This window comes from Falco cherrug, chromosome 5 (genome assembly GCF_023634085.1).
Source record: "Falco cherrug isolate bFalChe1 chromosome 5, bFalChe1.pri, whole genome shotgun sequence".
Taxonomy (NCBI): domain Eukaryota; kingdom Metazoa; phylum Chordata; class Aves; order Falconiformes; family Falconidae; genus Falco; species Falco cherrug.
The window spans coordinates 58,349,681-58,374,937 of NC_073701.1; the positions used below are offsets into that span (position 1 = coordinate 58,349,681).

The window sequence follows — 25,257 nt, forward strand, 5'->3', positions numbered from 1 at the left end:
AAAGAGGTGATAATTTCACTGGAAAATATCTATCTAGGTCTATCACGTGTGGATGCACTATAGCAAGATAAAAGTGTAACATTTCAAGAAGTTTTTCTTCTTTGGTTTTTTTTTTTTTTTATAAAATGAGGCTCCAGAATTTGTATAAAACCCAAGATGTTTTAGAAAAAAATTAATTAGATACTTTATTTTCTTATTATGGGCTACCTATTTTTTCTCCCTTGGCATTAAGAGAGTATCATAATGCAGAATAATGATTATAGACTGATTAATATAGGTGCCACCATTTTCATTATATCAAATCTATCCTCCCACCTTCTTCCCTCAGAGGAATAACAGATGATTAGTCAACCGCTAAAATTCTGATAAATTTTTACCTGGTATCTGAAATCACATAGTTATTTCCACTGACGGAACCTTGGAAAGTGAGACATGAATCAATACCACTCAAAAAGCCTACATATGCGCTACCTTTACAGTTACCTAGTTGGCTTATAGTAATTTTCTCATCCTGCATACCTCCAGAAAATATCCTTATCAAGCTCCATAATGCAGCCTTTTAAGTGTGGCTTCTTGTTTTGCGTAGAGATCGTTGCCACATGGGTTTTCTCCAGGTGTGTAAATACAAGTCTTACCCAGAAAGCTTCCTATTCTCTATCTGGATTAAAATCTCTTTAGTTCCAAAGAAAACAGTTACAGATTTTATTGTTGAACTAAACTCTTCCCATTCTGTACAGTGGCATAATAAATATCTTTTCTTCCTTCAGATATCTTTTCATAATTTGAGCCATTAACTGAGAACATTGATTTGTTGTCTATAAAGTACGCCAGAAAAAAGCACATGTAGAAGACGGGTGAACTACTCTGTGCTTGTTTAATCATTTGCTTGTATTTGGAGTCCTTATCTGGAGATATTAAAAACCCACCTGGATGCGATCCTTTACAGTCTGCTATATGTGAATGTGCTTTAACAGGGCAGTTGGGCTAGATGGTCTCCAGAGGTCACTTCCAACCCCAAACATTCTATGATCCTGTAATTCTGCAAAGCTCACAGGACGGTTTTTTGGACTTGTATGGTCACAGCAGTTTTGTGTAATACTGTGTCTCAGACCTACATGCAGCTGGTAGGGAAGTAATCAGCAGTGGAAAACAGTGACCCTCTTGAGTGTACTATGTGACCGTAAGTTGTCATACCCAAAGGAAGGCAAAGTGCCCTGTCAATGTCTCAGGGCAGAGTGAACTCCCTGAAGGCTGTTGAAATCCTGTTTTGAACAGAGGGCTGTGATTGTTTTACACTGTGTAACCGATATTGGCTAACTTGTTTCACATACTGATGAACAAAAGTGCTAGAACCTGGAGTTTGATTCAAGGCCAGGGATTGTTTATTTAACATCAGTTAGATGTTAAACGGTTGTGTCTGCAAATTTGTAGGAAATTTGTAGACTATTACTTTGTATCAATTGCATAGTCATACAGGTAGCAAGAGTGATAAAGCAGTGTTCCCACACTGCACACTTTGTACAGTTTGGGGTTTTTTCAACCTTTAAACCGCAGTAGTCAAGCAATGTCTTATTTGGTACATCTGTGAATCAAGTGCTGTGCGCAGTCAGTAATTGCTTTCTTTTTTTTTGTTTGCTTCTTTTCTAGGTTTCTTGGTGTTACGCAGTTTTCTCCTACTCATGCCAGAAAAGCCTTTCCTTGCTTTGATGAGCCCATCTACAAGGCCACTTTCAAAATCAGCATCAGGCATCAGGCAACTTACTTATCTTTGTCCAACATGCCGGTTGAAACTTCTGTTTTTGAAGAAGATGGATGGGTTACCGATCATTTTTCACAGACCCCTCTCATGTCCACATATTACCTAGCTTGGGCAGTATGCAATTTTACATACCGGGAAACTGTCACCAAGAGTGGAGTAGTTGTAAGTATTTCTTATGCTGTATGAAATACATTTCATTATTTTGAAAACCCTCACTTTTTGTAATGGAGCATAGCATCGAGTACTTAAAGTATTTCCTTGATGAGCATTCCTAAAATTTGCCAGTTTATTCAATGATAGTGTGCATTGTTTGGGACCTTTTCTGAAGGTTTGTCTAAAATTTTTGGGTTTTTCTGATGATTTTTGTAACTAGTTAGCTTAGTAAGTGTGGTTATCTGATGAAATTTTAAGCTTTTAAATATGCTATTTCATTTCAGTTCCATTTTCTTGGGAAGTTTTCTCTTGTTTTTCCTGTAGCCTTTTTAATACCAGTGTTCGTGAGACTATTTATTAAAAGAAAGCAGTAATACTGGCAGGGTTTCCAGTCTCCTTTCAGTACTGGCATGCCCCTTGGCATGCTGTGTGCTAGCTCAGGAGGCTGATAAAGTAATTTTTATCTTAGATCTCTTTCTCAGGAGCAGGACTTTACAACCTGTCAGCTTCCTGTTGTTGATGGAAACACTAACTTTCTGGAACTGTCTTTTCCAAATACGGCATGGTTCCAGGAGTTACGCCATGAAAAAAACAGAGAAAATCCTTTATTTATGTCAGTTTTGGTTTTGTTTACAAACATCAAGCTCAGAACTATATAACAAGCCAAACATACATGAGAAATGCTGTCAGCTTAACAGGATATTTCATGGCATCATCATCTTAATTTTTCAGGTGAACATACAGAGAAACCCTTCCTTCATAGTTACTGTGAGTAACAAAACAGAGCTAGTTCTGGAAGCAGAGGGCTAGGTGGCAGCTTAAGCTGGGTGCCTAAGCAAAGTGGGTGTTTACCTTATACTTCTGCAAATGTTGTATGATTTTGTGCTCTAGCCTGGGGGCATGGGAAGGACTGCATCCCTGCCTTCCATGGCTGATCAGGTCAGGAAACGTCTCCATAACCGCTTTTAGCTAGCCTGAGCGTTGATCTGCTGTGGAGGTAGCTGATCCCACTTTCTCTGAGCCAAAGGTATTCCTTTCCTTCCTTGTGCCAGCTTTCAGCTCTGTATAGCCGTATGATCTGACTGAAAACTGACCTGAACAAATAAATGAGAGTGTGGTAAGTTTTCAACTAGATCAGTTCTGATCCAGCGCTTTATGTGACTGCCAGAGCCCTGGTATGAATTCAAGGCTGTGCTGATGGAAGGTGGAACCAGGATGGCCCTCCGCATTGGCAACCCTCGTTTAGGCCGTGCTGAAGTGATCAGGAAATAAGTCTTGGTTTTATCACTCCAACAGCTGGGTAAGGGTCTGACACTGGGGGCCCTTCACTCCTCTCCAGCCCTTCAGTACCATGGCCAGCAGACTATGACGTTACCCTCTGGCCCCATGAAGGAGAGGAGGAGGAAGCGTGGCTAGGAAGTGATTCTCTGAGGTGCTTTAACCTGAGTGTGAGGATGTGGGAACTGCTGAGGCCATGCTTGCAGTCTTCGTGGTTACTTGTGATGGCAGAAAGCCTTTGGGTTTGTGGGGTTGTTGGTTTTTTTTCCTGTTGATTTTTTTTTTTTTTTTTTTTGCTGTTAGTTCAGTGAGTTCACTTAGAAAAGGATCTCACAAGTGCCAAGGCAAAGAAGTAAGGAGGGAGAAGTTGATGCCTGGTTCTTAGCGTTGATACCAGCAGATTAATTATCTGTAGAAGAGGGATTGCTGTTGGGATAAGGAATTGGTTGCCTCTGGCTGTTGTAATAGTCATAGAGTTATATAGATGGTTGGGGTTGGAAGGGATCTTAAAGATCATCTAGTTCCACCCCCCCTGCTATGGGCAGGGATGCCCTCCACTAGACCAGGTTGCTCAAAGCCCCATCCAACCCTGCCTTGAACACTTCCAGGGATGGGGCATCTGTGACTTCTCTGGGCATCCTGTTCCCAGTTCCTGTGTCTCACCACCCACACTGTGAAGAATGTCTAATGTAAATCTACCCTCTTTCAGTTTAATACTGTTACCACTTGTCCTATCACTACACTGTCTGATAAAAAGGAGTGTTCACTGGCCCAGTAGAACAGGATGAGGTATCAGGCCATCTCTTACTCCCTATCAACCACTACTGAAACAGACTTTTGTCTGTGTAGGAGTTGAGGATTTTTTGTAATATACTCCACCTGCTGAAGGATTTAATCTTAAGGTAAGAATGGCCTGGTATTTTTCAGCTTTAGAAAACACTGGTTACTTGAGATTCTCCTGTAAGTGTAATAAGACTGAAGTTTTTGGTGTATGCTGTAGTAGAGAGGTCTTGTGCTCCTTGTGCTCTAATACAGTGTAATGTGTGCAGGTTTGTCCTCTTATCTCACTTTGAAATATCCTAGACTCATCTGAGAAACAGCTGCAAGCAGTTCAGCTTCCAACATCAGTGTAAGCAAGTACATGAAATGGGCAGGATGGACCTTCAGGACCATTAATTTGAAAGATACAGCCCACTCAACTAATTTTCTTGTAGAGCTTGTATCCTGCAGACTTTTGCTGCTTGAGTATGTTTGATACCCTGAAGACAGAGGCACACTCGTGTCTTATAGGCAATATTTGGTAACTTTCTGCTGTTCTTGTGTTTGGAAAAACTGTTCTAAAGACTTTGGGTTTAACAGGAATCCGAAGAGAAAATCCAAGTATTAATGTGTTAAGAATTTGTGGCTACTAGAGCCTGACAGTTACCTTGAGTCTGTTGGTTCAGCATATGTAGGACATACATACGTATACTGCACTAGCTTGACAGTGCCACTGTACAGAACTTTGCCAACAGTTATGCAAATTACTACATAATCTTCATAAAGATTTGAAGACCAAAAGCCTGCATAGATTGAGATAGTCTCTTATCCCATAAAATTGGTTAGTGTAGAGTTTTAGCTCTTTTTTTATAATGCCTCTATCACAAAGGTATATTAATGCCCAGGAATACCAAAATAGTTTACACTGAGTTATTGGTTAAATACATCTTGCTGTTTTTCAGTCCATTTGTGATCTAATCTTCTTTAATTGTTGTGCAGTTTTTGTTGAAAGATTTAAGGCATGAACTCACAGCAAAGACTTCAGTTCAGAGCTATGTTCATTCAGATGAATTGCTGAGGTGTTCCAGCTTTTTGAGGTGTTTTATTTTATTTTTTTTATTGCCATGCCAGGTGTTCATGGACACTACTGGGTGAATTCGAAATTATCCGAATTCTGGCACATGCAATTTTAAACTTCTTTGTTTCCTGCAAATCCACTTTTTCACTAAAATTGAGTTGCTTCCATATCCATGGCAGTGAACATAAATGTATGGCAGAAGCAAGTTTGCTTCTAAAAATCAATCAACATTCAGGAAAATTAACAAACCTCCATATTGAAACATCTTGATCGGCCATTTCTTGCATGGGGGAATATTTCTTCAGTTAATGCGATGTATATTTTATTTATTTTGTAGACATGTAGAGAAACACCTAAAAGACTTCAGGTAGCATATACTTTTGCTTTTGTTTTGGCACTTTCATGAACCTGATTTTGGTTCACAAAACATTTTGGGATGAGAGGGCTGTCCTTTCAAATTTTGACAGCATACTAATGATAAAATCTCACCTCTCTTCCAGCTGACTGGTCTTAAAGTGCTATGGCCGAGGGTAGGTAAACTCCCCAAGCAACAGAAGAAACCGTGAAATTAAAAAACTTAAAAATGGTTAAGTATTAGCTGTTCAGTTTTTCTTAAAGAATGTCATTGACCTCAAAATTCATTTTAACCTAAGTGTAAGATTCAAATACAAATCAAGTTATAAATAGAAACTGACTTTTGGAAAGCCTAAGTAGCCAATCAAAATTGTAATTTTGATATATCCTGTATAATTCTTGCAGACATGAAGATGTTCTATATTTCATATACTAAAATTAATTTTGGAAAGGGGAATTAAGACAAGCAGTGCTTTTCTATCAGCACAGCCCAGTTGATGTGAATCATTAGCAGAGTTCTTCAGTCCACGTGGGTTTCATCAGAATCCCTTCCAGAACAGGTAATTTGAAAGCAAAGTTGACATTTTATATGCATTACAGGTACATAATGTGTTGTTCAGATCCATTTGGGATTACAGGAAATCACTGCCAACGGCTTTTGCCTTTGGGCAGGGGCTTGATTCCTGCAGCAAGAGCTGTGGTGCAGTCATCTATGCTGCTGTGGACTAGGGAGCATCATAGGTCTACCATGGTGCTGCCTGAGGTAATGCTGTATTGAGGGAGCAGGGGATGCCCTTACAAGCAGGCTTAGCTGATCTTTGTATGGCTCTAGCAGTTGTACCAGCTGTAGTTGGTGAAAATCACGGGATCTGTGTACTGTCATCTTTGCACAGTGCAATAATGCAGAAAACTCCACTTACCTTCACATGCTTGCTTCCTTCAACTTGTATGTTGTGTTTCCTCATCATACCTCTTAGGTATGTTCTTTGTCAGTAATTCTTAAAAGCAAAATATATTTGGCTGGATTGTAATGCCTGTCACATCATTATCTGTGCTTTCAATCCACCAGGCCTTTTTCTACTATTGTTACTTTATTTTTGCCCTGTCTGGATTCATTTTTACTGTACTTCTATTCCCCAAATCCTCTGTTTCTCATTGCTTTGTCAGGTTGACATGAAAACTCACTATATCCTGCATGCCTTCTCACTGTCTCATATGTTATTTTCATTCCTTTTTTTCCCTGCTAGTTGTTTCTCTTTTCCGCTAGTGGAAGGAGTGAGCACTCGGCGACAAAGCACAGTGTATCAGCAGAGATGAATGCATTGCTGGAAAGAGATGTTTCAGGGAGATTCATCTTCTACCATTCTTGTCTTTTGCTGTGGATGGATTGTGGAGATAGGTATGGAAATAAAGTGCCAACTGGCAGCTTTAAAGTGTTTGGCTCTTATCAGGGGAGTATCTGCTAAAAAGAAAAAAAGAAAGTGCATGGAAGTGACAGGAGTCAGGTGGAATTGCGAGAGCAGGGCTCAGAAGAGCAAGTGCAGTCAGCACCAGAGCAGATGGGAGTGAGCAGCAGTGAAAGGAAGTGGCTATCTGGCTGGATGGTGGTGAGTGGGAGGAGGAATGCTGATGGAAGGCAGTGCTGAAAGAATTTTGCATAGTCTCACTTATGCTACTGCTGTTCCTGTTCCAGAATGGTTGCAGCATATGTTGCAGGGCTGGCAGCATGGGGGCCTGACCACAGCTTGGTCAGCTGCTCAGGGTAGGACTTCTCTGGCTGGTTGAATCTGTGCATGTTACACTTTTGAAGAGACCTCTACAACTGCGTATGTCTTGGTTCAGTGATATTAAATGTTACTGTAGAGTCATCAGTGCCAAGTGATTTGTCATGATGCAGAGAAAGACCTTGAGGCTAAGAAAGATCTTACGAGAAGAGTCATACCACAATAAGGCCAACTTTTATTGCACTGCTGTTTTGTTTTTACTTTATCTAAGATGTAATTAGAGATCACAAGCTCCTGGTTTCTAAAGATCTTAATTCAATACTTTACAGTACAGTTAAGTCTTATCCTGAGCAATGAGGAGGAGCTGTAATTATTGTTTTCATAGCGCTCTCTGGCTTGCAGAGAGCCTGCATGAATGTCCCAGCACTGAATTCTCTTAGGCTCACTCAGTTTGGCTCAGCGTCACAAGAAAAGATAGAGTGGTTTCAAAAATGGGATCTGTATGTGCAGTATACACAGTGCAGTATATGTGCAGTAATAGTGGCTTGATTCTGCACAAGTGAAAAATCTTTTTTGCCCAGGAAGGGCTAGTGGACAGTTGCATAAAGCAGACTGTCAGCAGAATCAGCCTGTGTCCAACAGCTCATGTTAGTTTAGGTCCAGCACTATGGGACTATATTTTTATACTTGTCCTTAGGACAAGATGACTGGAGGTGTAGTGTAGTGCTTTTAGGAATCCATGAGATGCTGGAGAGCTGGGCTGGGCATTCCCTCATCTGCAGTGCAGTGATCAGTCTGAGAAGACTGAAGAGCTGACTTGAATATTCCGAGTAACTTTTTCCCCAGTGGGTTCTGCCATTTTTTCCTTGTGAGAAAAAACCAAAACCATCAGTTCTCTCTAAAATAAGTCTGCACTTATTGTGCAGTTCCACCTGTAGCTTTTAGAAAATTATTCTGTATTTGAAAAATGTATCAATATCTTTATGTAGTAGCAGTTATGACCTCAAGACCAGACATTTTATGTCAGTTAATGACTACCTGGGTTAAAGGCCTGAGGCTCTTCCTTGGGCCCTCTCTTCAGCTGCTGGTTATTAACTGCCAGCAAAGTCTCTCCATCAGTTATTATTTATTAATCAGTATTGAAGCAATTATACACCAGATGATTCTTTGTGGGTGAGCAAATTAGTTACAGCAGAACGATTTAGCTATCAAAAGTAGAATTAGTCCTCAATTAAAATGTGGTTTTCTTCCTCTGCAACCTGAATTTAGTCCAGCTCCAGAGCTGAGCTCTACTTTCTAAGTGCCCCTATACTTGAAATGTAACTTTTGTTAGCCCATCAGTTACCACTGGGAGGCCACGTGTGTATCTGATAAACAGATAGCAGCTAATGCAGGAAGCTCACCAGACGTATTTCTGAAGTCTGGTGCGATGCAGACTTACAACATTTAATTTTAAGATGTCCTGGATTGCTGCTCTCATAGTGATACAATGATATCCATTCATTTTTGATCTTCATTACAAATTTCCCACTCTTGCCTTCTCCAAAATGGCTTTCATCAAACAAAACACAATGCATGTTACAAAGAATGTGTTGAGAGGTATGCAGTTACATCGAGCTAGAAAAGCACATACACTTATGAATGTAGATAGGTGTGTTTGTGCTTTCTTTTGCTTGTATGAAATCTTCTCTGTAGTAGCAGTAGAAAGGCTGGTTCTAGAAGTACCTTTTACTCAGTTCAGTGCTTACTGCTGTGAATGGTTTTAGTTAAGTGGGAAACTGTAATTTAATGTAAATCATTAATAATCCAAAGAAATCACAGCTTTCTCAGATTCACCACATCAATATTTGTTTAGCCATTCTGTTTCAGGTTTGTATATTGAAAATGACTTCTAGTTTATTAATTTTTAAATACTATAGCTACAAACTATGCCACAAACAAACAAAACCCTATGTGATCAGCATGCATGCTAAACTGAATATGCCAGGGAATCTGTTAAAAAAATAAATTCCAAACTTGCAATCCCTTGTTATTGATTTCTGGTTGAATTTGCAAGTTGAATGCACTAGGAAAACACTGTACATGTGTTGTGCTTACTCTTCTAAAAAATGCTTTCCATCAGCACTTGTAGTACATGCAGTATTCAAATGTGGTATTTGTTTTATTAACGTAAACTCCCAGCTGCACTCTGCAAATAACATTATTGAATTGAAATACACGTTTTGGGGAACATCGTTTTGTTTCAGTTTTGGTTAGGAAGATCACCTGTAGGTATCTGGTGGCAGTGGTGTACTTAAGTTTGTATGTAGTAGCAAGAAGACTGTTGAAAAGCACAATACAGTTTATTAGTTTGTGGGTTTATGGCTTGCCTGCTATAACAGAGAACAGAGAGAGAGGCAGCATGTGTGATTCCTGGTCTGATGGTTGTCAGAACAGCATTCTAATTGCAATTCTGTACTTTCAAGAGCAGTTCAGCCTTTAGTTGCTTCATCTGGGGTCTCTTCTGGCTAATGAGAAGAAAGGTCTGAGACTCTTAGTACTTTCCATTACTTCCTGCCATTTGCTCAGTGGAGAATAGTGTGAAGTCCTTGTAGTTCCTCCCATTTCCTACATTACAGGCAGGGGAAGGAGGGAGATGGAATAGGCAAGACTCTCACATCCTTTTCCCTTCATGTGCTAATGAGCATATGCTTAGTAATACGTGCTATGACAATATAACTCATAGTGAAGGCTGAACACTTGAGCTGTGCTCTGCTTTCTGTACGACATTCTTTCACGTCTCCTTATGCCTCATGTTCTGCTGTCACATTTGACTTCATTAAGTTATTTGTTAAATCTCCGTCCTTGGCATCAACATGAATTCTGCTTTCTGACATCCAAGGAAGTAGCAAGACTCCATTAACATGTTTCCATAAGAGCTCTTGCTATAAAAAAAAAAATAAAAAAAATAAATGAAGTGCCGAATAATCTGTAGGAGGTATCTCGTTCCAGGACAATATAAAGGTGAACATTCCTGCACCAGCCTGAACATCTGTCAGTCAAACCAGTGTTACACTGTATACCTACCATAGTAACTGTGCTCTGTGCAGTGAAAATGGATTACTGAGGCAGGTGGCTTAGTTGACATCTAGTTGAGTGACAGATACTGTATTTGTGCGGGAGGAGAGTGATGTGTAATTTTATTATTTATAGACCAGTCTCTCCTCCAGGGTTCAGGTAAGTTTTAATCATATTTTTCATACAGGAACAAAGAATTTAGCTTATTTTTTCCCACTTTTTATAGCCAGTAGTGGGAAAGTAACCACTCATTTCAGAGGTTCGCGACTGTTGCCAGTCCAACCCCTCCTTTTCAGACAGTCAGGTGTCTGTGACATTCACCCTTTTAGGCTTGCCTGTACCTGATCTTTTTTTTTTTTGTGTTGGAAAACCTGCACAAATGCCATCTTATTTTTGCCTTTGTCCCAGTATTTTGTTCCATGGAGTAGATGAAAGGCTCTATGGTTTGTGGTGTTATCCCCATTTGTACTAGTAAAGGAACTAGTCTTTTTGATTTCTCTATGAAGGTGTCTGTAGGGTTACCAAGACTATTTCATTCTTCCAGTGGGATACTTTCACACTTCAGGTACCTCTTCTGAAGACTTTTTTTTTTTTTTTTTAATCGGATGCCAGAATGGCACAGCTTCGTGGTGTAAATGTGCTTTTCCAGGGTACAGGCTGGCTTCACATGTCCTTCCCTGCTACTCTCCGAGGGTGTAATTTGCACAGGGAAAACTGCAGCTGTGGGAATAGCCAGGGTGGCTCTCAACCATCTTGCAGATGGTGGTCTCATTCTTGAGTTTATTCCATCTTGTAGCAGGCTGCTGCAACTGCTCAGCCGCTTTAGCCTGGCATGCGGCTCCATTGCCTGGCACCCCCCTTGGGCAGTGGGGTGGGGACAGGTGGCAGAGAACCAGCTGCATTGGCCTGGTTCCACTAAAACGGTACCCCTAGGAGATTCTCTGCGGTTCCTGTCTGGCAGCTTTCTGGCTGATGCGTGCTGTTGAGACATAGCAAGAGCAGCCAGAGATGAGAACCAAGCCTGTTATCTTCTTATTTGCAACAGCATAATTTGAAAGCAGATTATGTTTCTCTTTGAAGGATAAATGACCTAAAGTGTATTAACAAAAGTTATCCTGCAGTGGATTATCCTGAAAAATATTTAGCGATGCGTTTTGTTTCACAGCATGCAGTGGAGCTGTGTGGCAGTGAGGAACAGAACAAGAAGACTTAATACTTCATTTATTTGAAATGCCTGCAGTGGGGGAGGGGATAAGAAGCTAAAGGTGGCTATTAACATTCACTGGGGGCACCTCTGGGGGTACCCACACTTTCTTCCCTCTCACCCTTCCTTCCCCTAGAGCAGTGGATAGTTTGGTAGTCACAGCAGCTTGGAACCTCAATTAAGAGTTCAGATCCTCAGTGCAGCAAGCAGTACCTTAGTTAATAAAGATAAAAGAAGAAGGGAATAAAAGGTGGAGGAGGAAGAAGGGAAGTGGATTCCTATGGATTAATTTCAAAGAAAGAAGTGTACCTACCAAATCTTTTGCATACCACATATGTGTTTCTTGTAATTCTCCAGTCCTCTGACTAAATAAATCACACTCTGTGGTTGAACAACAGTACATAATGCTATGCTTTGCTTTACTGAAAAGTGTTCCTATATGTATAAAAAATTATAATGCTGTTCTGGAATAAGTTCATTGTTACCTTTTAAATACCATGGGGAAAAAAGTTGTGGGTTTTTTTTTTTTTTATTTATACCTGGTGAGAAAGTTTGATAGTTTTTAGTCTGACCCAGGTAATTCAAAGAGAAGCCCAAATCTGTATGTGGCAATGTCAATGAGTGATAAAATGTGTTGCTTCATTTAAAGTCATAAACATATTTTTGGCTACTGCTGTGTCAGAGAAGACATAAGCTTCCTCCCCTACCCCAGAGTAAAGGAATAACTATCCTGGTTTTACTGAAGTTTTGCTAACTGGATTCAGGTGATGGAAAATGAGTGCTGCCCAAACTTGGCTTCTCTTCATTATCCTTAGCAACTCCGTATGTTTAAAGTATGTTAAATATGCAGTGCCTAGAGTAAGAGAGGAGTGATCACAGAGAATATCTGATACATTTCAGTCCACAGTACTTCTATTATATCATCTTTCTGTGATAAGCACCAGTAAAGGTAGTAGTAGCATTCTGCCCTTGTTTGGAAGCCTCCTATCGTCCCAAGCTCAAGTTGTATTCATGCAAATATTTGTCCATCTACCTGCACAGAGAGTATGCATCTGTGATGCATGTAATGTGTATGTTTGCCTTTGTGCCTGAATTTCAAAACTCTTGATTTTGGTTCCTGTTGGGAAAGAAATATGTATTATTTCCTCTCTATTCCTTTTGTTTCATATGGAGTAAATAGCAGGGGTTTCTTCTGGAACCTGGGACCTTCCTCAGTTTGAGGTTTAGTTGGGGTTCTCCATGTGGCTGTGATTCTTAGTATGGTTTATTGTTATCTACTGTTTTACTCACAAAATGTGGAGTGGTGTTGCCTTTCAATGTTCAAAAAAACCCAAACACAGAAGGTTATACTTTTAATTTCCTTGGTGCTGTTTAATGTTTATTCTTGAGCCAAACCCATTTGGTTTGAACTGGAAATTTAGGCAGTTAATGTGAGCAATTCTAAAATCCCATTGCAGTCACCCTTTGACCCTGACTTTAAAAAAGTTTTAATATGCAGAGGATTAAGAAATAGAGTAAAATCTAGTAAGTTTTCTACTTAAAAATATTACATCTGTTGTGGAAAGGGCTAACAATGAATATGTGAAGTTAATAGGCCCCAAGATAGCAGAAAGGTGAATGCAGTGGGAATATGATATCTTGGTGTAGAAAAAGAAAGTTTGAAACTTTTCCTTGGTCTCTGTATTACTTGGCTTGTGATGATCCACAGAGAACCGATCATTCAGAGCTGCCATGGGAAGTATTGTAGAATTTGTCTGCCAAGTCAAGTTACATTAGCTTCTGGCCATAGGAAATGTGAGGCATACAGAGGAGATACGCTGGTAGCTTAGAGTTAAGAACCTAGTGCAAACCTTTTCATAACACTGTTGTGGAACGCATGAAGAGGCTTGAGAAAGTGGAAGGGGATGAAGACAGCCACCTTTCAGAAAGCTTGGGTCTCCTTGCTGTGAAACAACTTTGAAATGCCTAACTAGGTTGTATGTGAGAGCTGCTTGATCAGCGGAAAAAGTTCGGTGAAAGCATAATTTAGGTATGGAAATGAAGATTTGTAATTTGCATGGTTACAATAGGGCACATTATAACATTTGATTTTACTACAAAATACTTTGATGAACCACACATGACTAGGAATGATTATACCACCATGAAGTATTGTAAGGATAAAAAGGATCAGTGAATCATAGTGCAGCTGGTGGTGTAGAGTTGCCTGGTTTCATAGTTCCTGTTAATCAGAGGTTGATGGCTAAGGAGAAGTATCCTGAGTACTGTTTTTTACGTACATATGTGCTTTAGCAGCATTTAAATTATTTAAATGGATTTAATTATATAGTCTGTTCCCTAATTGAACTCGCCGGTACAATGATACCTTGCAGTACCTATGTCAGGAAGTCCAGAAGAGAACAAAACTGATTTCCTTGCAGAATCTATCTGCTCTGGAAGATGCTTACTTTCAAATGCAGAGATTTACGGATGCTGAGGTGCTTTAATGAAGTTAAACTGCTGTAACAATCACAATAAACACAAATGGAAGTGCTTTTCTGTATTTACTGAGCTCTGTCACCTGTACTTGGACAAGCTCCCCCCTACCCTACCAACTTTTAACCACAGATTTTCATATCTTTTTCTTCTTCAGTGGCTGCTTTGTGGCATCTAGTCACTTCAGACTTGCTGTCTTTCAGGTCCAAGGACTTCTGTGTTGTTTGTTCAGCAGACCAAGTTCAAATAATGTTGCTGAACTGCAGGGTGCAGTTTAGCATTGTATGTAATGCAGTGTAGCTGAGAGTTCCTACTGAACAGAGTTGTTCCCTCCCTGCCCTCACCTGCACACTTTTACTGTATCATTTCGGTTCGATCTAGTGATCTCTGGCTAAACAGTGAGCCTGTTCAATGCAATAATCCAAAGGAAAACTAACAACAACATTTAATAACCTTTTGACTGAACCATCTCAACTAATGTGTGGCTAGTCCATGGATCTAACCTGAGAGGAGGATGAAATGCATGACTGTACTTTTTAGAGATAATGCTGTCATAACTGTGGACTAAGAACAAAATAAAACTGTCTACAAAAGTATTTCACCACTGTGACTTGTGGAGGTGTTACTCTTTCACATCCAAGCTGCAGTCAATATTACTGAGGTGAAGAAGTTAACGCCAGGTGTTTGATATGTGTGAATTACAAGTGAGACCCTTCAGAGGGGTGAGATGTTTTTACCATTTCTATATCTGTACCTCACCTTCCTGTTTATTAAGAACCCATTATGAGTTATTTCCTGGAGTCTAGCTGTGACAGTCACTGTAGCTGGAGAAAAAACCCCAACATATTATCCACAAGGAAGAGGCACTGTGCAAGGGACCCACAGCCAGAGCTGGTCTTCAAGTTATGTGTTAGATCACACTGAAGTATTTTTTTCCAGTCTTTAAAAAAACCCCAACATGCTTATTGTAAGAACAGCCACAGAGGGAAATATATTTCTGTATCCTATATGGAGACCAGTTTAGAGATGACAAAAAGTGGAGGATTACTCCTAGATTCCAGCTATCAGTAACTCTGACCTGGAGTTATACATGGACCACTGGTTTTAATAGCTGCTGAAGGACCTGCTCTCTATGAATGTGCATTGTCTGTGTTGGAAGACTTTGCTCTCTGTGACATTTGGTGGCAACAAGATTTGTATTTTACTTATGTGTGTTGTTTACTTCAGTGCATTTTTTCCACATTTGCATTGGGTGCCCTCTTCTGCTGTGACGATCAGTGACTGGTTTTCTTCATTCACTTCTTGTGTACCAGTCCTGAATTTATAGATGGTTTAGCTGTCCTTTTTCAGAACTCAAAAGTACTTAATCTCCCCTTGTGTGGGATTCACTTCCCATCTCTTTCTTGTTCTTACCACCTTTCTCTGTGCCTTTTAAGTTCTACAGTGCCTGTTTGAAACACTGAGTGAAAGAGAGGGGTGGTGCCACAACTGCCTGCAGTACTCAAAGTTTATTTGCTTGAGTTTGTTCTGTGGCATAATAATGCTTTGGGTTTTATTCTATCCTTAATCAGTTGTAACATTTTGTTTGCCTACTGAATATCTGCTGAGCCCTGAGCTGATGTTTTCAGAGAGCTGTCCACAGTGACTGCAAGAATTCTTCCCTGAGCAACAGCTAATTTATATACATTACCGTGTATGTGTAGTTATGGTTATTTTTTCCTGTTTATGTTTCTTTGCACTTACTGGTGTTAAATTTCGTCTGCCGTTTTACCAACCAGCCACTCGGTGTCATGAGATTCACCTGCAGCATTTTGTACATATGACTATTCTGAGTAATTCTGTACAGACTGCACACTTTTCTGCTTATATGTCCATGTCAGTTCTGGACACATTCCTTATTGCTTGTCTCTGCTGGTGTGGCAGAAGAGTTCATGTCTAGCAAGAAAACAGCAGCTGCATGTTCTGTTTTGTGGTAAGAAAATTTAGTGGAACTTTACGGAAAAGTCTTGCTGAAAAAGATTCTGACAATGTGATAATATACACATGTAAACAAGTGAACAGAGAATGAGGTTGTTGCTAGAAGTCATGGGTAGTTATGGCTCAGTTCACTGCTGGGTGAGAACTCTAGCGACATCAGCAATGGCAATTGCTGTCCTGAAGGTTGACCAACTTCTTCAACACTTTGAGTGTATTTTAGTCACTGTCAGCTGACCTGAGTAGGTTTATCTGTTCTGGAATATTCTGAATCACTCCTTAGGTTCTGTTAACTTTATTGAACAGACCTCCATTGACAGACGGTGGAGGTACAAACGCCATCTTGTAGGCAGACATGTACATCACAGAGACCTTTAGGACCTGAGGGACATCTGTGCTTTATGAAGCATCACTCTAACCATAAGCTGTAGTGTTTTGACTGTAATTCTGTTACATTTGTGTTTGGAGCAAATCTTAGGAAGTTAAACATTCAGCTTTATTTCAAGGGGAGTGTATTGTCTCTCATGAGATGAAATACTTTGGTTTTGTTTCAGTGGGAAAGAGGGTTAAGGCAATATTGATTCAATACTAACAAACTAAGAATGGCAAGTTCAGCTGGTGAACTGAAAAAATCAGTTATTTGCACATCCCTGGTGAGATGCTAACACACTTAAAGGCTAAGTACTAGAACACTGGGAAGATTTTTTTCTTCTTGTTTATATTTCCAGTTTTCCTGATTTTTATGGAATGCTAATAACCTACAAATGTAACAAGTTCAAGGCAAAAAAAAAAAAAAAAGTAATTGTAAAAATTGTGGTTCTGATATATGGAAAACTGTTTTTGCATTGGTCGCTTTATTTTTTTATTAAAAGATCCAAGGCTGTAGTGACAGGAAGATAATTCTTTTCTTAACAGAGCACATTAGGACCATGACAGAAACATCATGTCGCTGAAAGTCTGTCTATTCTAGAGAGGGACAGGTAGTGAAGTATTTAACCGATCTTTATATAGCTGGACAATGCCAAATACACAGCTTCTTTAGGAAGTCCAAAATGGAAAAAGTTGGAGCTTCCATACCTGAACTTTTAATCTGAAAGAGTCTGTCTTGTGGTTTTGTACCATTTTCTGCTCATCAGCATTCAGCAACACTGCAGGATAGAGGAAAAATACAGAAGCATAAGAAAAAGATAAAAGGAGACTGGGAGCTGAAAAAAGATAAATGACTTTGCCGTCAGTGCAGTATAATGAAAATCAAATCAGTGCTTGGCAATGCACAATTGCCTGGTATGGCTAACCCCAGACAGTGTTTTAAGTAAAATGCATGCCTTTTGTTTTTTGTTCTTGTATTCATATAAAGATAAATTACTTTTTTATTAGTTGATTGCAGGGAAAATAGATGTCCTGATTTTGTAAAGTCATAAGGATGAGTGTGACATGTGTTTAGTGTTTGTTTGGTTATTGGCTTTGCCAATAATGGAGTTTTGTTGTCAAGGTAAGGCCTGTTACAACCCCTTTTTGTTTTGTTTGACCTGGGTATAAAAAGAATTTACAAGCAGGATACAGTCACCCTAAAAGTGTAAAACAATTATTTGTTTGATACCTGGGGGTTAACAAGCTACTAGGCTCTATGTTAGTGTGCTCTCTATTGCTCACAATCTTTGCTGACCTGGCAGGCATTGCCTGGGGAGGAAAGAATGTCCTGTGTGGCTGCTTTCAATAGACCCTCAGTGTTGCTGAGCTGCCATGTATCACCAGCTCTGATAATACTGATGGCTGGAGATGATGGTTCCCAGTGGGGCCAGCTAACTTCTGCATGATTTGGTACCATTGTATTGGTATTTTCTTCTTGAATCCCTGAGCTAGCAATGATGTTGTCTCGGTAATATTAACCTTTGCAACTTTCATATTTTTTTCTGTCACCAGACTTTCTCATAGCCCTTCTTCACGAGTTACACAGCTAGGCAATACTAGAGCTGGATGTTGGCATGCGGGTAGCTGAACCCCTGGGTGGTGAAAGCAGAGTTACCAGAGAGGATTATAGGCTGTAGTGCTAGTATTTACATGACCAAGTTACACTGTAATTGAAAGTAGTATAAAAAATAATTTTAGCAAACTTATCAATTTCTTTTTATCAAAATAAATAATAAAAGTACCTTTTCTGTGTTATTTTCAAATAATATTAATGTTTCAAATTATTATGCATTGGCACAGTGCTGCCCTGCTTGTGGGAAATGCACAATGGAAACATAATTCATTTTAGAATGTGCCTACACTGGCATCAAGACACAAAAAGGAATCCACAATAACTTTGAAAGACTTTTGCAAACTTGCATTTTGTTCCTGATTGGATCTGACAATGTATTTTTAATGAATGTAGTCTGGAACATCTGCAAACTGTTTGCAAGCTGGAATTTTCTTTTCGAATAGCTGACTGTGGAATCACAAACTCTGTAATCATGAATGATGTGTTTCCACATTACCTATTTGCAATATAATATAATAATAGCAATAATGAAATCCCGCCCCTCCCAGTTAAAATTCAATATTCTGGATAGCATTTCATACCAGTATAATGTGTTATTGGCTGTTTGTCATGGCTCACAGATGACTGCAAATGGCCTCCAAACACCTTGTACAGCTGAAAATACACTTGTTTTCTCGGTTGTTCCTTTCCAGCTTCTTCATTTTAGTAAGTGAATCCCAGAATCCACCAGTGTACAGGAAACTTGTGAACCAGAGCTCTTCTTTCTTTCCAGGTTAGATTACAATGTATAAACCTGTTGGGAGCCCTATTTTTGTGTCCACAGAATGAACTCAGGTTGCTTCTAACTCTCTCATCATGGGAGTTAAATGAGACAGAATTGTTCTCAGGTTCATATTGTTCCATGCATTCCTGTACTTGATAAATATTTGATTGTTGTGGATTTTAAGGCCTTGGCTACATCCATATGAATGCAGTGCAGTGTACAGCTAGGAGAGCTACTGGTATATAAACTAGCAGGGATAGGTAACATAGCCGCTAAGGTCAGGTGTAGACACACCACTAATTTAAATGGAGATACCGTATAGTTGTGATCATGCTGTGTAACGTGGGAGTAAATGCACCGCAGATCAACTCTTCAAACATTGCAGCATTCAGTGTAGACAAACCCTTAATCTTGTATTTACTTTCTTGGCTCAGGTTTTTTTTTTTTTAAGCTGCAGGACCAAAAGGGGATGAAGCTATCAGATCTTTTCCTTGCTGTGCTTACTACTGGCTTGCTTATGTGATCGACCTTGTAACTTGGTCTATTTCTATTCTTGAGCCCCCAGTGACCTAGGATTTGGAGTTTGTTCCAAAATACCCTCTCTTTTTAGCATGTGATGAAGAGGCTTCAGCTTTCATGAGCTCAAAGGCCACCACCTATTAAACTGTTCCCTCCCCCCCCCCCCCCTTCAGTACTACCATACTGGTTTCAGAATGCCTGTTGCTTGAGTCTGAAAACCCCTTGCCCATCTCAGCAGTAATGACAAAGTAAAAATCAGCATTTAAAGAAGAGTAATTTCTCAGGGTCTTCCATGAAAGTGCTTTGCAGAGTGTGCAAGTGCACCGGTGAAATTTGGGTCAGAGAAGATCAATGAAGTGTCCTTTGCTGCAGCTTAAGGGTCTGTGGTGTGGTGTTGAAATGATGGAGAAGAATGTGGAGAACGATGGCTGTTAGCTGACTTACAGCTATTGCACAGCTCATACTTGACCCCATTCCTGCGTTGGCATAAAATGAATGAAGCACATCTGTCCTTTTTAGGGAGAGGTGAGTAATCCTCAGTGGAGTACAGTGCAAGTACAGCATGGTGATCCCTTAATGGACACTGATTTAGCTGCCTCTGGAATAGAGTGAGATAGCAATGTCAGCAGAGTGGTGTGTCCCAGGTCATTTACTGTGCTGCAAGTCAAGGCTTATTAGCTTAGACACAGCTCTTCCTCTGCTGTACACGTGTCTCTGAGCGATGCTGGATTGTAACACGCAGCGATGCCAGTGTGCCTGCTAGCTCTTCTGTGCCATGCTCTGCTGCCTAGGGGAGCTTTCTCCTCACAGGCACAGTCCAGGCTTCTCCTGAGGTTGCATATGTCTCTATGTGCCCTCTCCTCTAAAAGTTTACCATTTTTTTGAGACTGAGCTCACCATCTACAAGGCTGCCCTGATCTTGTGGTTAGTTTGATGGGGGTTTTTTGTGAGTAATGAAGCCTTTTCATCTTATTGGAAAGAAAACCAGAAATGAAATACTCTTTAATTGTTTAACATAACCTGTGACTACTAACCTTGTTAATTTTTTTTTCATGAGCAAGCAGGGCAATGATCGAATGCAGCTGCAAATGTCACAAGATCTGTTTGGATCTGTAAGTGTAATGCATGGAGGCACTTGGGAACAGCAGCTGGCTGGGTAGTGTTTGGGAGTCCATGAAGTACAGCAGCTGGAGGCTGTCTCTCAAAGGCTTAATCCTCTGGGGTGCTGATGATGAGATTGACTCCTCAAATGAAAGGCCAAAGCTTAAAATGTTTGCTAGTTCAAGGACCAGTCAATCAGCACCGTGAACATGCAGTCCAGCAGCAATGCTTCTCCCGGGGATATCTTTCTTGTTCCCTCATCGCTTCCCCCCCACCCCTTTTTTCTCTGCCTAATAGGAAATGAGACAGCTTTGAAGATCCTCATGAGAAAAGTGTAGTAGGTATTTTAGAGGTGGTAGCCACAAGCTGCTTGAGAGCTTTAGGCGAAACTGGCAGCAGAATATTAGGCAGTGATATTTATACAAATGCTTTTCTTAAAAGCTTCTGGTAGCAGTTTCCTTTACTTCATAGGCTGATCTGAAGACTCTCAACTTGTTATTAGTTTATACTTTCATAGCCTAGCTCCTTCAGTCCCCTCTGTTTTTAATAATCTTCCTGCATCCCCATGATGTTAGTGACTGTTTGCCTCCTACAGAAGTCAAATTTTCAAGCACAGGGATCCCACTCCTCACTGATACTTTCTTGGAGATAATTAGAGTACACAAACTGTGGGACAGCATGAGACCATTTATCCTTCTCTTCCATGGTCCTGCCAATGACAGAGTCAAGCACCAGAAACTTGGGGAAAAAGCATACTTGAGGTCCTATTCTGATATGCCAAACCCTAGAGAAAGCTTCCGTGCAAAGTCACTGCTTGATCCTTTCCAGTGTTCGTATCCCATGGAAGCTTCCAAAAGATTTTGCATTTGTTCATCAGTTACTTACTAAAGTGCACAAGGGCACTTGCTGCCCACACACTGTTGATATTGCCTCTCGTAATTGTTCTTAATGTTTGCTAATCTGCAGATGCGTCAGTTGCAGACACAGTTTATGCTGTGGGTACAGGTACCATGAGAGCAAATAAAGCCTGCCTTTTTAAAGGTTTACTTTGCACTGTGAAGTCAAGGTATGCCTCATGAGAGGGAGTGCTATCTTAGGCTCTTAAAGTGTTAAAAAGAGAGAGACTAATGAAGCTGTTAAATTGATGTGAAAGTCAGCTGGAAGCTAAGCAGGGGAATAGCTTTCTTCATCAACTAGGAAAAAAGAAGGAAGGTCTGTTCAAATAACGGTGATCTGCTCCACTGTCAGCAAAGGAACATATCTGCACAGTCTGTTTTATTGTGCTAGGAACTGAAGAAATGATTGTGGTAAAAATGCCTTTGTCTTCCTATTTCCCTAATTGGCAGGCTGTTTAAGACATTGTGTGAGTTTTAGTTTTTAGTGCGAGTTCAGTATTGCCTGCAGTATGATCGCCATGCTTGCAGCATCTAGAAGGTTGGAAACCAGGTCTCAGAAATATTTCCTTTCTTTCCATCTTCCCATAATCCATCAGACCATGTTGTTGCTTTGTGCTAGTTAGCTTCCTGGGGAAGAAATTAGCTTGACTTTTTTATAAGGGAGGGTTTTAATCCTGTTTCTTCTTGATATGATCCTATTCTAAACAAACTATTTTAATTTAGTGCTAACCAGCATATGTGTATGAATGAAGAGGTTAGCTTTCACCAAATCGTTATTTTGGAAAACCTGTGTGATAGTCATCTAGACCTAGTTTAATCTCAGCTGGTTAGCTGACTGGCTAGCTGTCCAGATGTAAACCAGATGTGTTGTTTGAACGGTGGCTGATCAGAAAGTGTTAGTAAATTGGCCTTTTCCATAGGCACGCAGAGACTATCACCGATTAACTCGCATCTTCCTAATAGGAAATATGTCTTGAGTAGTGAAAGTTTTAAGATGAGGAATGTAATGTGAATGATAAAATGTGCAAAAATATTTTTTTATAATCATAAACACCTGAACATTTCATATATTGAAAGGGATTAGATTAATAACCTTGCAGTTAAACATTACATAGTTTTTTATTTTAATTTAAACAATTCACATGCCATATTAATGTGTTCTGTAGATTAAACCCAGCATGCCTCAGAGTATTATTCATCACATTTGTCTAAGTTTGTTATATCAGAGTACTTGAATTTTGCAACTTTTTCTGTCTTAAGGTGCAAAAACCCCTCTGTTTGCCAGTTCTGATTCTTCGTGTACATGTGATCTGCCACTTCTCATCTGTGTCTCTGCTGGTTAGGCGGTTAATCACTTTGGTCCCTGGTTGTGGCCTTGATCTTTCTAAGATGGGAGTCCTGAGATAGCAATAATGTTCTAATTGATTCAAACCTTCTATTTTGCTTTCTGTATTTATAACTCAATTTGCCTTTGGATTTTTTTTTTCTCCCTCTTCTAATTCGTGTGTTTTACACTGAGATTGGTGTGCTCAGAAGGGATCTGGAATCTGTCCAGCCATGGGTTGGAGAAGTTATTGATAGGTAACTACTGCTTACCTGATTTATTTTCTCTGGCTGAAGTGCTCATTCTGCCCATGGTTTTGTAAGAGGCTAGTTGTGCAAAAGTGTTTGGATACCATTAACACATTTAGCTTTTTTTGTTTCATTTTTATATTGTTCTGTGGATTTGGAAGGTTTATAAAAAACATTTAAAATATTAGTTGAGAGTCAGAAATGGAGCCTTTAATGAAGCTTTTTTAGTGGGTTTTAAAGTGTGTCCATACAAAAAATTTGATTTCTTGTTTCCCTATTTCGTGGCTTATGGATTTTGCTTTTATTGGCCAAATTGTTTGTCTCTCTGCTCTGACAAGTTTTTAGCCTGCAGGAACTCTCACTGTTAATATGGTTGCTGCTTTTATTGATGCAACCCGTTTTTGTTATGGATTTTATACCAGTCAGAGCACAAAATTTCCCATGTGCATATTTTCCTCCATCCTAAGGGCTAGCTATAGTTTTTCAAAAACTATTGTGGGCTCAGTCTAGCGCAATGCAGACTTGTCTACAAAATGCTGAGTTTCCTCAGTGCCAACAAGTTTTAAAGGGTACTTTAAAATTCAGCACCTTACAGTACTGATCTGTTTACCTTGCAAATAGTTTTTCTGTTAAGTTTACATATAGCTCACAAGATACTTTCTTGTGTTCCTTTTGCTTATTGCTGCTGTTATAAGCTGTGTATTGAGTAAATGCATTTGAGCTAGGCGATGAGCTGTGCTCCTGCTTTGCTTTTCTTAGGACTATATTTTGTCATCGGTTCTCTTTATTTACCACAGTTTGGGGTTTTTTTTTCTGGTTTTTTTTTTTTTTTTTTTTTTTTTTTTTTTCTAATATGAACTGAGATTACTGCAGACATAAAATGAGTAAGGTGAAATGTGTATCTGCCAGGCTATGGTTTCCTCTAAGATTGTGCTGAATTTGATGTGAAACATGAAAGTACTGACGTGCCCTTGCAAACATCTTGGTTGGATTGTCATGTACAGTATACCTCCTCCCAGTTTTTTTGTTACACTGTGGACAGCCACATCAGTAGTGGCTATTTTGTAGGGGACCCCTTTGCTGAAATCTCTTACTTTTAAGTGAATTAATTACTTTTAAGCGATCGATAAAATAGCCTTTCCCTTTAAACAAAGATACCTAGTTTCAGCCTGGTATCCACTTGATGAAAGATGTTATTATGTGAATGGGATTGTTACTGTTAGACATGAGTGAACATGGGGAGTTTCAGTTTTCAGAATGCCTTCTGAAGTTGAGCAGTTTCAGAGGTACAGGTCTACAGTTTGACATAGAGTTTAGGTCTGGCTTTTGAAAAACATATTGTGACTGAGGAACCTGAAACCAGGATATTTTATTTTTTTAAAATTTGTAATAGAAAAGATGCTGTTTTCCAGAAAATGTATTTTAGGAATTGTAATTTTATGATTTATGATGAAAAGATGATTTATCAGTTTGGGGCAGTAAGGAAATTCAAGTTCTATTTCCAGCTGTTTTTCAGATTTTCTTTCTGATACTAAGCACAGTTTTCTTCATCCTTCATGTATAAAATGGAGATAACAAGAGTTAATTTTCCCCATGTTTTGCCTGTCTCTCTTCAGACAGAATGATTTGAGAATAAGTCAACTCTCACTCCTATTTATGTATCCGGCTGAGCACAGGGGAACCTCATTGTCAGCCTCTAGACAATGCCAAAATATAAATCAGCAGTTAGAGTGGCTGCAGATTATAATTTCAAATGGAATTACTCTAAGGTAACATCTGTGTGCTTGTGACAGAGCAGTCTCTAGCCAGATGAAATCGGGCATGCTGTAGGGCTGCTGAACATTGTAGGTCACTTGTTAGCACTTTCTTTAAACTTGCATACTTCTGTAACTCTGTTTTTTATTAGAGTATAGGTGAAATATTATTTATTAATGATGTGCGATGTGAATGCTTTGACTATAAAATAGCCAATGGAAAATAGTGTGAATAAGAGAATTCTATTAAATGTCAATCCAATCCCAGTCCAACCAAAGGAAATGGAAACTATCATTAACCCTTGGAATACATCTGCTGCAGATTTTTCCTGGAGGAAAAAGCCATTCTTACATCATTTTACCACTACTGTTACGATACAGAATTTTTATGTGTAAAAGGTAAATAATGTAAATCTTTGTGCTCTGTTTCTTAAAGCTATGCTGATTTTTCACCTTCTACAAAGAACTGGAAGGGTCTTTAACCACTGGGAATCTCAACAATTTAGACACTGAATTCCCCATAGTAGTGAAGTTTTTCCTCCTAGGTTGAAGGTCTGTGATAACTCAAATTTATCTGTATCCAGTCTATCATGGTCCTCTCTTCTCTCCACAAATGTTTTCTCATTCTGTCTCTAGCACTGACCTGATGGGTGACCAAGTGAGGAAGCTGGGCTGCCTGGACACTATCCACCTGGTTGGCATAGTTGGATAGATCATGTGGCTGACAGCTTGCTGTGAGATGAGATGAACTCTAGCCTGATGTAACGGAAGAGTCAAGGCTGAATGACTGAGTATGTGATGCTGGGATCGTGGCAGTCTTAGGTGGCTGAAATGGCTATGAAATGGTGTCTGT

The 25,257-nt window shown here is 39.6% G+C and overlaps 1 protein-coding gene across 1 annotated transcript in view; it reads left to right on the plus strand.

The window, feature by feature from the left end:
* The window catches only part of TRHDE (thyrotropin releasing hormone degrading enzyme), a 214,264-nt gene that overhangs the window by 5,634 nt on the left and 183,373 nt on the right, over positions 1-25,257 (plus strand). Inside the window, exon 2 of the mRNA XM_027812500.2 lies at positions 1,648-1,921. Coding sequence (XP_027668301.2) covers positions 1,648-1,921 — 274 coding nt within the window. The remainder of the gene's footprint in view (positions 1-1,647; positions 1,922-25,257) is intronic.